The following is a 13,789-nucleotide window of genomic DNA, read 5'->3' on the forward strand; positions in this document are numbered from 1 at the left end:
GAGAGAGCCAGAGAGCCTGAGAGGAGAAATTTAGGGTCACCAGGAGGAGCAGAAATGCTCCAGTGACAGACAGAACCAGGTCTGGAAGACAAGAAAGGACTTCCCATGATGGCTGGAGGTGGTGGTGCTGTTTTGTTCAGGGCCCACCTACAATAGTGCCTGGCACACAGTAGATGCTCAATAAATGTCTTTGCTTGATTGGTGCAGGAAAGACAAGAGGGTGGTGACAAGAGGCAGATGGTGACAGAAGCAGAGAACAATGAGGTTCAAGAGGTGAGAGAGACACAGAGACAGGCGGACACTCACCATGCATGCTTCCTAGAGTGGCTGGGGCCAGGCAGAGGTGCTTATGCAAATATTTGACAACCAGCCTGGCAGGGAACACTGTCCCATCGGGCATGCGGGAGCACACCTGTGCCTGGCCTCTAGCTGCTGGATCTGGGGAGCTCTGGGAGTTCCCAAGGAGGGTGCAGACAGCAGGATGGATAATGGGGCATCCGGGGAAATAAGTTAACATTTTTTTTAAGGGGGGACATGGTCTTGCTCTGTCATCCAGGCTGGAGTGCAGCGGTGTGATCACAGTTCGCTGCTGCCTCAGTCTCCCAGGCTCAAGCAATGCTTTCACCTCGGCCTCAGGAGGAGCTGGGACTACGGACACTCATCACCACACCCAGCTAATTTTTTTTTTTTTTTTTTTTAGAGAAGGGGTCTCACTGTGTTGCCCAGGCTGGTCTGAAATTTGTGGGCTTAAGCAATCCTCCCGCCTCAGCCTACTGAAGTGCTGGGATTACAAGTATAAGCCTAAGATTTTGACAAGAGGCCCAACCATCCCACGCTGAGAGCAGGCTTGAAACAGAAGCCTTTCACCGTATATCCTTCTGTATCTTTCGGGCTGACAGCCGCAGGTCACCTCTTCACAATATATCCACTTAAGGCTGGGCGCGGTGGCTCATGCCTGTAACCAGCACTGTGGGAGGCTGAGGTGGATGGATCACCTGAGGTCAGCAGTTCAAGACCAGCTTGGCCGACATGGTTAATACAGCAATTAGCCAGGTGTGGTGGTATGCACCTATAGTCCTACCTACTGGGGAGGCTGAGGCAGGAGAATCTCTTGAACCTGGGAGGTGGAGGTTGCAGTGAGTCAAGATCATGTCACTGCACTCCAGCCTGGGTGACAGAGTGAGACTCCGTCTCAAAAAAAAAAAAAAAAAAATCCACTTAAATCAAACCTAAGACAACATGGAATTAAATAGAAATCAGAAAAGGGCACAGAGAAACAAATCATGATGAAAAGAATCGGACCCTCCCACACCCTGCCCCGTGCTGTGCCCCATCTTCGGCCCCTCCCTGGGGTGGACGGTTCTGGGGTACCTACTTCTCCAGCAGCCGGGTCACAGCCTCCTGGGCCTGCGCCCCGTAGATGTTGCCCTGCCTCAGCAGGCCCTCCGCAGCCTGCACGGCCACCTGCATCTTTTGCTGGCTCAGCTCCATGGTGGTGAGAAAATCCCGGTGCTGCTTCAACGCCTCCTCCACTGATTCCACCGTGCCCGGGAGCTCCGCACCAGACAGCGCCATCTCCTGGGAAGGAAGGGGCATGGTGCAAAGGTCAGCCTCATTCCATTCCGGGACTGGGAGAGGCTGCCGGCCTGGCTGGCCACCACTCCCCCAAAACCTTGCTAGCATAGAACATTCCAGGTGTGGTCCCACCTCAGGGCATTGCTGGTCCCTCTGCCTGGCAGTCTGTTCCTTCCCATACCCCCATGGCTGGCTCCTTCACTTTCTTCAGGTCTCTGACCACCCTGCCAAAAATATCAACTCCCAACCCAGTCCTATCCCACTACCCTCCTGTATTATTTCTTTTTTGGGGGTGGCGGGAGGGGTGGGGCAGACAGAGTCTCTCTCTGTTTCCCAGGCTGAAGTGCCGTGGCACAGTCTCGGCTCACTGCAACCTCCACCTCCTGGGTTCAAGAGATTCTCCTGCCTCAGCCTCCCAAGGAACTGGGATTTCTGGTGCACACCACCATGCCTGGCTACTTTTTGGTATTTTTGGTAGAGACGGGGTTTTACCATGTTAGCCAGGCTGGTCTTGAACTCCTGACCTCAGATGGTCCACCCACCTTGGACTCCCAAAGTGCTGGGATTATGGACACGAGCCACCACGCCTGGCCAACCCTCCTGTAGTATTTCTTATAGTGTATACCTGGCAATGTTAGAGATGCATTGACTTGTTTACTCTCTCCTCCACATACTAGACTGTCAACCACATGAGGGCAGGATTTTCTATTTTGTTGTCTGAGGTGTGCTCAGCCTCAGAATAGTGCCTGACACAGAAGAGACACTCAGTAAACATTTGGTTAATATGAAGACTGAAGGCTGGGCATGGTGGCTCATGCCTATAATCCCAGCACTTTTGGAGGCTGAGGCAGGAAGATCATTTGAACCCAGGAGTTCAAGACCAGCTTGGGCAACATGGTGAAACCCTGTCTTTAATAAAAATACAAAATAAAATTAACCAGGCTTGGTGGCACATGTCTGTAGTCCCAGCTACTTGGAGGGCTGAGGTGGGAGGATTGCTTGAGCCCCATAGGTCACGGCTGCAGTGAGCTGTGATCGTGCCACCACACTCAGGCCCGGGTGACAGAGTGAGGTCCTGTCTCAAAAAAAGAAGACAACTAAACTGGGTACTGTGTGAACTCAAGGAAGTTCTTTCCTCTCTGGGGTTACTTTTCTAACTGGTGAAATGGGTAGGTCAGGGCCAGGCAGAGTGGCTCACACCTGTAATCCCAGCGCTTTGGGAGGCCAAAGCAGGAGGATTGTTTGAGCCCAGGAGTTGGAGACCAGCCTGGCAAACATAGCAAGATCCCATCTCTTTTATTTATTTATTTGAGACAGAGTTTTGCTCTTGTTGCTCAGGCTAGAGTGCAATAGTGCCATCTTGGCTCACTCCACCTCCTGCATTCAAGTGATTCTCTTGCTTCAGCCTCCTGAGTAGCTGGGAATACAGGCACGCACCACTACACCCGGCTAATTTGTATTTTTAGTAGAGGCAGGGTTTCTTCATGTTGGTCAGGCTGGTCTTGAACTCCTGACCTCAGGTGATCTGCCTGCCTTGGCTTCCCAAAGTGCTGGGATTACAGGCGTTAGCCACCGTGCCTGGCCCATTATTTTTATTATATATTTGTTAAAGACCAAGTCTCACTCTGTCACCAGGCTGGAGTTCAGTGGTGCAATCTTGGCTCACTGCAACTTCCACCTCTCCGGTTCAAGGGAGTCTCCTGCCTCAGCCTCCAAAGTAGCTGAGACTACAGGCGCCCACCATCACAACCACACCTGGCTAATATTTTGTATTTTAGTAGAGATGGGGTTTTGCCATGTTGGTCAGGATGGTCTTGATCTCCTGATCTTATAATCTGCCTGCCTAGGCCTCCCGAAGTGCTGGGATTACAGGCATGAGCTGCACCCGGCTGTGTCTCTATTTTTTAAATAGGTGGGTCAGAAGGGTCTCTCAAGGCCACTTCAGCTCCATATTTAGTAATCTTATGATTCAGGGGCTCTCTGTCCTTTCTCCCCAACTCCCTAGATCAGGATTTCCCAAGCCCTAAGCCACAGAGGGGTACCAGTCCATGGCCTGTTAAAAACTGGGCCGCAGGCTGGGCGCGGTGGCTCACACCTGTGTCCCAGCACTTTGGAAGGCTGAGCTGGGCAGATCACAAGGTCAAGAGATCAAGACCATCCTGGCCAACATGTGAAACCCCATTTCTACTAAAAATACAAAGATTAGCTGGGCATGGTGTAGTCCCAACTACTTAGGAGGCTAAAGCAGGAAAACTGATTGCACCCAGGAGGCAGAGGTTGCAGTGAGCTGAGATCATGCCACTGCACTCCAGTCTGGTGACAGAGCAAGACTCTGTCTCAAAAAAAAAAAAAAAAAAAAAAAAAGATTTGGGACCACTTTAGATAATCCTCAAACTGGATCAGCAGCCTCTAGATCACCAGCCTAGGCAAGCACCCTTTTAAAGACACTGGAAACTACTCTTGGACAATCTGAAAACTGGGCATTCTTGCCAAATCTCTCAAACTTGGTTCCCATCCCAGAATGATCTCCAAACTGGATCGGCTGTCCCGATAACCACTGCACTTAGTTCCTCTCCCCACAAAGTTACTCTCTCCAGAGAATCCATAGTTGTCATCCCCCAAAATGAAGAAAATGTGCTAATTTAGGCATCCCACCATGTAATCCACAATCACTGACTGATGCCAGTAACCCCTCAGCCTCCATAAAACTAATCCTTTGTTATCCATACCGAGATCTTCTTTGAACCCCATTTAACTATCACCAATCAGCCTCATAGTCTTATTTCCTTCCAGATAATCCACGAACCCAGGAAGCCACTCCAGTAAATATCCACGCACATTACTTACTGCGGATAATCCACAAACTGTCACCTCGGATAAGACACCAACCGATCCCACTAATCCTAACCCTCAAATTCTGTTACATACACACTTCCACACACACTTGGATGATTCACAGACTCAGATATCCATTCTGAATACTCTCTCAACTCCCACCCACCTCAACACCCAGTGGTTCCAGCAAACACGCTCCTCCCCCCTCCACGTCCCTGTCCCTGTAATCCTCCACGGCCCCGTACCCTCCCTCTCCGAGCTGCAAACCCGAGCGGGCACCTGGTTACGCAGCACCGCGAGCGCCTGGCGTAGATCCCGCAGAAACAGCTGGTAGATGTGCGCCTGGACCAGTGCCTCCCTGCGCGCCTCCCACAAGCCGAGCAGTTTATGCCAGCCAAGTTCAAGGTGCGGCAGCCACTCGTCTAGTGCCAGGCCCGGGCCCAACTCTGCGCCGTCGGAGGCCAGCAGCGCCTCGCTGGCCGCCACGATGCGAGCATAGTCTTCCTCGCGCTGGTCCACCTCTTCCTTGAGCGCAGCGTGGCGTGCCAGCAGCGCGTCCGCCTCTTCTAGGCTGTTGGGCAGGGGCCCCTCACTGCCGCCCGCCGCTTCCTGGGCGCGCACCAGCCAGTCCAGGAAAGCGTCGAGGTCATGCAGAAAGCGCTGCAGGCGCCCTGCTGCCGCCACCGCCTCGCCGCAGGCCTGAGCCGCGCTGGCTAGCGCGCCCCACTCGGCGCCCAGCTCCTCTGCGCCCTGGTGCAGCCGCGCCGCCTGCGTCGGGAAGCGCGCAGCCAGCAGTGCTGCCTCCTCCAGAAGGGCCGCCTGGCGCGGCTCCAGCGCCTGCAGAGCGGCCTCTAGGCCGCTAAGACGCCACTGCAGGGCGCCGCAGGCGCGGGGCGCGCTCTCCACAGCTCGCCGCTTCTCACGCACCTGGGTTCGCACCTCGGCCACTTCCAGCACATGGTTCTCCACCAGCAGGACCGCGCTCATTTCCTCTTTGCGCTGTTCCACTAGCTCCACGATGCGGTTCCACCTGCCCACGAGAAAGAGAGTGACTTGAAGAGGACAGAGACTCCTTTTGGGCGCGGAGGTCCCGCCCACCCAGGGTAGAATCCAGGCCCTGGCCACCCAGCGACTGTGTGACCTCGGAAAGTCGCCCCACTTTCTGCTGGTGTATGATGGAACCCTATCCAGCATTTTTGCTTAGAACAGCAGTTCTCAACATGTAATCTGATCGAGGACAAAACTATCTTTATAAAAATGTGTTAAGATGTTATTTGCTTTTTCACTCTCATTCTTTCCCTAGTGTTCAGTGGAGTTTTCCAGAGGCGGCAGGAGAGACTGAATGCAGAAGCTGACTCTGGCTTAAGAGAAGCCCAGCTGCGTTCTCTTAAAGCAGACATTAAAGAGATTTGCAAAGCGACGAAACAATGCCACTCTTAGTACTATATTTTTTGCTTTGAAAAGTTTTTTTGTGTTTTTTTTTTTTTTTTTTTGAGACGGAGTTTCACTCATGATACCCAGGCTGGAGTGCAATGGCGCGATCTCGGCTCACCACAACCTCCGCCTCCTGGGTTCAGGCAATTCTCCTGCCTCAGCCTCCTGAGTAGCTGGGATTACAGGCACGCACCACCATGCCCAGCTAATTTTTTGTAGTTTTAGTAGAGACGGGGTTTCACCATGTTGACCAGGATGGTCTCGATCTCTTGACCCGTGATCCACCCGCCTCGGCCTCCCAAAGTGCTGGGATTACAGGCTTGAGCCACCGCGCCTGACCTTTGTTTGTTTTTTGAGACTGAGTCTCGCTCTGTCACCCAGGCTGGAGAGCAGTGCCGCAATCTCGGCTCACTACAACCTCTGCCTCCAGGGTTCAAGCGATTCCGCTGCCTCAGCCTCCTGAGTAGCTGGGATTACAGGCACCTGCCACCACACCTGGCTAATTTTTTTGTATTTTAGTAGAGATGAGGTTTCACCATGTTGGCCAGGATGGTTTTGATCTCCTGACCTCGGGTAATCTGCCCGCCTCAGCCTCCCAAAGTGCTGAATTTACAGGCGTGAGCAACCCCGCCTGGCCTGAAAAGTTACTTTTTATAAAAATGTTAGTTATATTAACACATTAGATATTTAGATTTTTTAAAAATTTTAAGTCATGAGATCTCACTATGTTGCCCAGGCTAGAATGCAATGACTATTCACAAATTCGTTTATGGCACACTGAAGCCTCCAATTCCCAGGCTCAAGCGGTCCTCCCACATCAGCCTCCTGAGTAGCTGGGACTACAGGCACGCCCCACTCCCAGCTTATTATTATATTTAAATAACTTAATGTTTTAAAATTTCTTAGCCAGGTGCAGTGGGTCACACCTGTAACTTCAGCACTTTGGAAGGCAGAAGCAGGTGGATCGCTTGAGCTCAGGAGTTGGAGAGCAGCCTGGGCAACATGCTGAGACCCCTAAAATACAAAAATTAGGCTGGGCGCAGCGGCTCATGCCTGTAATCCCAGCACTTCGGGAGGCGAGGCAGTCTGATCATCTGAGGTCAGGAGTTCGAGACTAGCCAGACCAACATAGAGAAACCCCGTCTCTGCTAAAAATACAAAATTAGCCAGGCATAGTGGCACATGCCTGTAATCCCAGCTACTTGGGAGGCTGAGGCAGGAGAATTGCTTGAACCGGGAAGACGGAGGTTGCGGTGAGCCGAGATCACGCCATTGCACTCCAGCTTGGGCAACAAGAGCGAAACTCCGTCTCAAAAAAAAAAAAACAAAAAACAAAACATTAGCTGTGCATCCAGTTTCTCCTCTCTAATGTGGGGTCGTTTCCACCCCATAGTTTTAGCAGGAAGACTGGATATATTCGATAAACAGCCCCAGCTCAGCATTCAGCCAGAACTGCATTTGACTCCTACTTATAGACTGAGTAATCTTGGATAAGGAGTTCATGTCTTTGGAGCTGCGTCTTCATCTATGAACGTACTCACACCGGGAGAATTGCTGGTAGCATTCCAGAGGTACTGAGATTAGTTTGTTACTATTCTTAAAGAGTTCTAGGCCAGGAGCAGTAGCTCACACTGTAATCTCAGCTCTTTGGAAGGCCGAGGTAGGAGGATCACTTGAGGCCAGGAGTTGTTTTTGTATTTGTTTTGACACGGAATCTCTCTCTGTCACCCAGGCTGGAGTGCAGTGGTGTGATCGTGGCTCACTGCAGCCTCTGCCTCCCAGGTTCAAGTATTTCTCCTGTCCCAGTCTCCTGAGTAGCTAGGACTACAGGCACATGCCACCATGCCTGGATAACTATCGTATTTTTAGTAGAGACGGGGTTTCTATTCCATATTGGTCAGGCTGGTTTTGAACTACTGACCTCAGGTGATCCACCTGCCTCAGCCTCCCAAAGTGCTGGGATTACAGGCAGGAGCTGCCATGGCCAGCCGAGCCCAGGAGCTCTTAAGACCAGCATGGCCAGCATAGTGAGATCCTGTCTGTACAAAAAAAAAATTAATTAGCTGGGCATGGTGGTGTGTGCCTGTAGTCCCAGTTACTCAGGAGGCAGAGGAGGGAGGATCGCTTGAGCCTAGGTGTTGGAGGCTGCAATGAGCCATGATCATGCCACTGTATTCCAGCCTGGGAAACAGAGCAAGATCCTGTCTCAAAAAGACAGAGAGAGAGAGACAGAGCTGAATTCTAGGACCTTTACTATGGAAATTGGGATATTGGGTTTTGTTGTTGTTGTTTTGTTTTGAGACAAGGTTTGGCTCTATTGCCCAGGCTGGAGTGCAGTGGCGCAATCTCTGCTCACTGCAATCTCCACCTCCCGGGCTCACGGCATCTTCCCATCTCAGCCTCCCAAGTAGCTGGGACTACAAGTGTGCACCACCATGCTTGGCTAAATTTTGTATTTTTTTTTTTTTTGTAGAGAGAGATGGGGTTTCACCATGTTGCCCAGGCTGGTCTTGAATGTGGGAGCTCAAGTGATCTACGAATCTCAGCCTCCCAAAGTGCTGGGATTACAGGTATGGGACACTGTGCCCAGAAGAATATTGGGATACTTTTAAAAGGTATATAAAGTGCTTGGGAATCCTCCTGGCAGATTGTAGATATTCAATAAATCCTTCCTGGACAAATAAATGAACAGCCAACTGAAATGTCTATTTTTTCACCACATCATCACCAGCATTAGGTATTATGATTTTTGGTCAACATGTTGTTGATTTATCAGGTGGCCATTATGATGCCAGGAGTTTGAGATTGCACGTCTTTGCTGTCTGTGGTTGTGTGAGTGTGGAAGGGGAGGATGGGAGGGACCCCCAGCCCCAGGCCCTCCTACCTGCTATTGAGGTGGTCCTGGCAGGAACGCACCTCATCAGAACTGGGGTGGCCTCCTTCCACCAGCTCCTGGACTGTTTGGTTCACATCCAGAACTCGGCCCATCAGGCTGTTCATCTCTTGGTCCAGGCTCTCGAATCTGCAGAAGGAGGATGGAGATGCTCAGACACCCGAATCCTGCAGACCTTGGTTTCATGAAATGCCTTCTATCGGTTCTACTCCTAACTCTCCACCCTCACTTTTCAGCCGCCTTTGTGGGCTCCTCCTCTGCTACCCACTGTTAATTTAATTTAATTTAATTTGATTTATTGAGACAGAGTCTCACTCTGTTGCCCAGGCTGGACTGCAGTGACATGATCTCAGCTCACTGCAATATCCGCCTCCCAGGTTCAAGCGATTCTTGTGTCTCAGCCTTCCAAGTAGCTGGGACTACAGACGTGTACCACCACGCCCGGCTAATTTTTCTATGTTTAGTAGAGATGGGATTTCACCATGCTGGCCATGCTGGTCTTGAACTCATGACCTTATGTGATCCACCTGCCTCAGCCTTCCAAAGTGCTGGGATTACAGTCATGAGCCACCGCACCCGGCTGGACCTTGGTTTTATGAAATGCCTTTTACTGGTTCTACTCCTAACTCTCCACCCTCAGTTTTCAGCTGCCTTTAATTTAATTTAATTTATTTATTGAGGCAGAGTCTCTGTCGCCCAGGCTGGAGTGCAGTGGTGTGATCTCAGCTCACTGCAAAGTCTGCCTCCCAGGTTCAAGCAATTCTCGTGTCTCAGCCTTCTGGGATTTACAGGCATGCACCACCATACCCGGCTAATTTTTCTACTTTAGTAAAGACGGGATTTCACCATGCTGGCCAGGCTGGTCTCAAACTCCTAACCTTATGTGACCACCTGCCTCAGCCTCCCAAAGTGCTGGGATTACAGGCATGAGCCACTGTGCCCGGCCTCTACCTGACGTTTAAATGTGAGATTCCTCAGCAGCAACTCCACCTCGAGTCCTCTGGGCTTTCCCTCACACCCTTCTTCAGCGATTCCACCCAACCCCACAGCCTTGGTCTTCTCCCCTTAACTCATGACAGTCACATCTCAGTATGCAGCCTCAACCTCTTACCTTTTGAACCTGTCTCCAACCTCCAAGCCTGGTGTATACCTTCTTGGGGCTATTCACACCCACCTAACTCAGATTTGTTCTTCCTCTGGGCCCCCATGTTGGAAACAGCACTGTCATCCCCCAGGCCAGAGCCCTGAGCCTTGTTTTGGAAAATCACCCTGGCCCATCAGCCTCCATGGCCTGTCCACTTACCTCCCGCCCTGGTCTAATCCTGTTCAGCTCCATCTGGGTCCCCTCCCTGGTTGCCTCTCTGGGTTCCCAGCCACCACTCTCACCCACTCCAACCCACCCTCCACATGGTAGCCACTGAGGTCTATTTTAAGCTGGACATGGTCCTCCCATCTTTAAATCAATGTTTCAAAGAACTGGGCAACTGTGGGCACAGTAGGGACAAGGATCAGCCCTGTGTTTCCAGCAGTGTCCAACACGAGACCTAAGATGGCATAGGCACTCAGTAAACACCTGCCGAATGAATGAACGGATGAACAAGATGCTCGGAGAGAGTGGTGCGGAGGGGGAACACACATTGTTCACCCACTCATTGAGCAACTCTTTGTCAGAGTCAGCCAGCAGACAAATCACTGTATAATATGTCACGGGGTGGTAAGTGCTACAAAGAAATGTAAAACAGGATGAAGGAATACAAAGTGGCAAGGGTCAGAGCTATTTTAATAGCTAGGGAGGTGACATTTGTGCAGGGGCAGTGGGAGGCCTTCCAATGGAGCGGCCAGACTGAGGTGTCCCTGTAGAAGCTTAGGTCGTTTATTTCATGCTTGACAAATGTAAACCTGGGTAATATAATAAGAGCAAACGCTGGGGGAATGCTTCCTCTAGCCCCAGGCATTCGCTTAGTGTTCTGCATGTATGAACTCATTTACCGTTCACCACAAACCTGGGTAGGGACTAATATTACCCCCATTTTACGGGTGGTCAAACTGAGGTTCAGGAAGGTTAGGCAGGTTGCAGAACTGTCACAAAGCTGGTTACAGATGAAGCAGGGATTGGAACCCCTAGTTCCAGCTGAACGAACATGGGAACTGTTGAGCTAATGAAGGTGAGACTGGGTGCATGAGGAGGGGACTCTGGAGTCCCACATGTGCGCACTCACCGGTGCTGCACCACCTCGACGTCGTCAAGTGAATCGGGCACGCGCATGGAGAGCAGCCATTGCTCCTTCTCGCCGATCCACAGCTCGCATGCGTGCACCTCGCCGAACATGCGGTAGACAGCTAGCGCGTCCCGCAGCCACTGGCGCCGCAGCGCGGCCACTTCGGTCACCTCCGCGAACAACTGCTCGGCCTCCACCACGCGCACCTGCAGCGCCACCACCAGTGGCCCTGCGCCACTGGCGCCCCCGAGAGACGCCAGCTGGCGTCGCAGGCCGCTCACGGGCCCGCGATGCGCCTCCACCTCCCCAGTGAGCGCGCGGTGCTGGCGCGCCAGGCGGCGGCTGGACGCTTCGTCATGGCCGAAGTCACCGGCGGCTGCCAGGCGGTAAGCGTCGCGAAGCCAGTCCAGGAGCCCGTCGAGGTCAGCGCCGAACTGGTGCAGCGCCCGCGCCTCCTGCAGCCGCCGCTCGCGCCGCGCCGCCGCCTCTTCCAGCCGCTGCCAGCGGCGCCGGGCGCTCGCCGCGCGCTCAGCCAGGCCCACGAGTTGCATCGTCTCCGCGCCCGGGCCGACGGCGCCGCCGGCCGCAGCCAGCTCCTCGCCGCACCGCAGGGCCTGCTGCAGCAACGCCCGCCGTCCGCCCAGCTCGCCCTGCAGGATCTTGTGCTGGGCCAGGAGGCGCGCGGTGCTAGACAGGTCATGCGCGCCGCCCGCCGCGCCCGCCGCACCGCCGCCGCCCGCAGCCTCCAACAGGCGCTCCTTGTCGCGCGCCCAGCTCTCGGCCTCCTCCAGCTCCTGCAGCAGCGCCCACAGGCTCCGCGAGGCCTCCAGCTCTGCGCGCCGCCGCGCTGCCTGCTCCTGCAGCTCCGCCAGGCAGCCGTGCACGTGGTTCACGCGGTTGCAGATAACCTGCGGGTCGCAGGGCTGGTAGCCTGAGCCAGGAGAAGGGGAGCATCCAGGATTGGTTATAAGCCAAGGGGCGCCCAAGAGAGGATGGTGTGGGTTATCTTACCCTGTCCTGGAGTGACTTCATGGTGCGGGCTACCTAACCTGTCCTTGGAGTGACTTCGTCAGGTACCGGGTCACGCGGCCCCTCTCCAGGCAGCCCTCCCTGACACTCCAAGGCTGGAGCAGGCTCCTCCTCCACCCTCTCAAGCTTCTCTGCTTCCCCATCCCAGGCCTGACTACTCTGTTGTCACCGCCTTTTCCTGTCTCCCCCGCTGGACTGAGAGCTCCTTGAGAGTAGGACCTGGGACTGTCACGGTCACACCCTATCCCCATCACTGCCCAGCACAGAGTGGCACCCAGAGCCTAGTGAATGTAGTGAGTTGTTGACTGAATGATGGATGAAGTCAGAGCATCTCAAATTATGTATATTTGAGTGAAAATTGCGTTCATGTCAGAACCGGTCAAACGAAACTTCTTTTTTTTTTTTTTTTGAGACAGAGTTTTGCTCTTTTGCCCAGGCTGGAGTGTAGTGGTGTGATCTCAGCTCACTGCAACCTCCACCTCCAGGTTCAAGCGATTCTCCTGCCAGCCTCCCCAGTAGCTGGGATTGCAGGCGCCCACCACTACACCAGGCTCATTTTTGTATTTTTAGTAGAAACGGGGTTTCACCATGTTGGCCAGACTGGTCTCAAACTCCTGACCTCGTGATCTGCCCGCTCAGCCTCCCAAAGTGCGGGGATTACAGGCATGAGCTGCAAAGCTTGGCCAACTTCTCTGTTCTTAAGCCATGTTTCTGGGTTCCCTCTGTTATCCTTTGTTGCATTATCTATCAATCCTACTGATTACCTGCACTCTTTTTTCCTTTTTGTTTTTATGATAGCGAGAGGATCTCACTATGTTGGTCAGGTTGGTCTTGAACTCCTGGCCTCAAGCAATCCTTCCACTTGGCCTCCCAAACTGTTGGGATTACAGGCGTGAGCCACCGTGCTCAACCCCAACCTCCTTTTCCTTAAATATTTCACCTTCCTCCTGGATGGCTAGTGACTAGAAAACTGTGAAATTAATGTAATGGGTCACAGCCAGCATTTCTTTGGTGGAATAGAATAGAATGAATGGAAAATATCACAATGCAACACAAGGTCAAGGGAAGTTTGTTTTGTTTTTGAGTTGGAGTCTCGCACTGTTGCCTGGGCTAAAGTGCAGTGGTTCGATCTTGGTTCGCTGCAATCTCCTCCTCTCAGGTTCACACGATTCTCCTGCCTCAGCCTCCTGAGTAGCTGGGATTACAGGTGCACACCACCACACCTGGCTAATTTTTTTGTATTTTTAGTAGAGACAAGGTTTCACTATGTTGGCCAGACTGGTCTTGAACTCCTGACCTTGTGATCCACCCACTTTAGCCTCCCAAAGTTCTGGGATTACAGGTATGAGCCACCACACCTGGCCTGGAATCATTGTTTTATAAAAACTTCTGTGTTAGTGTATGTGTGCATGTATGCATGTGAACCCTGAGTCATGAGATAAGTATAATTATTTATTTATTTTAGAGATAGGGTCTCACTCTATCACCCAGGCTGGAGTGCATGGCATGATCATGGCTCACTGCAGCCTCCAACTCCTGGGCTCAAGTAATCCCCCCTCCTCAGCCTCCTGAATACCTGGGACTACAGGCCCACACCGCCATGCCTGGCTAATTTTTTTCTAAGATTTTTGTAGAGATGGAGTCTCACTATGTTGCCCAGGCTGGTCTTCAACATCTGGGCTCAATCAATTCACCCACTTTGGCCTCCCAAAGTACTGGGATTGCAGTATGAGCCACTGCACCTGGCTGTATATTTCTTGCTGGATCACAAAAGTGAGACAGACACTGCCCTAGGTGGAATGCG

General features: G+C 52.5%; 1 protein-coding gene across 1 annotated transcript in view; it reads right to left on the reverse strand.

Annotated features, from left to right (window-relative positions):
• Positions 1 to 425: 425 nt before the first annotated feature.
• LOC116530822 (spectrin beta chain, non-erythrocytic 4-like) overlaps positions 426 to 13,789 on the reverse strand; it is a 60,096-nt gene continuing 46,732 nt past the window's right edge. Inside the window, exons 12-17 of the mRNA XM_032249205.1 lie at positions 10,957 to 11,887; positions 8,729 to 8,866; positions 4,690 to 5,440; positions 1,376 to 1,578; positions 1,053 to 1,069; positions 426 to 481 (exon numbers count right to left, since the gene is read on the reverse strand). Of these exons, the coding sequence (XP_032105096.1) occupies positions 426 to 481; positions 1,053 to 1,069; positions 1,376 to 1,578; positions 4,690 to 5,440; positions 8,729 to 8,866; positions 10,957 to 11,887 (2,096 nt within the window). The remainder of the gene's footprint in view (positions 482 to 1,052; positions 1,070 to 1,375; positions 1,579 to 4,689; positions 5,441 to 8,728; positions 8,867 to 10,956; positions 11,888 to 13,789) is intronic.

This window comes from Sapajus apella, unplaced genomic scaffold (genome assembly GCF_009761245.1).
Source record: "Sapajus apella isolate SASKATOON/1434 unplaced genomic scaffold, GSC_monkey_1.0 scaffold68, whole genome shotgun sequence".
Lineage (NCBI taxonomy): Eukaryota > Metazoa > Chordata > Mammalia > Primates > Cebidae > Sapajus > Sapajus apella.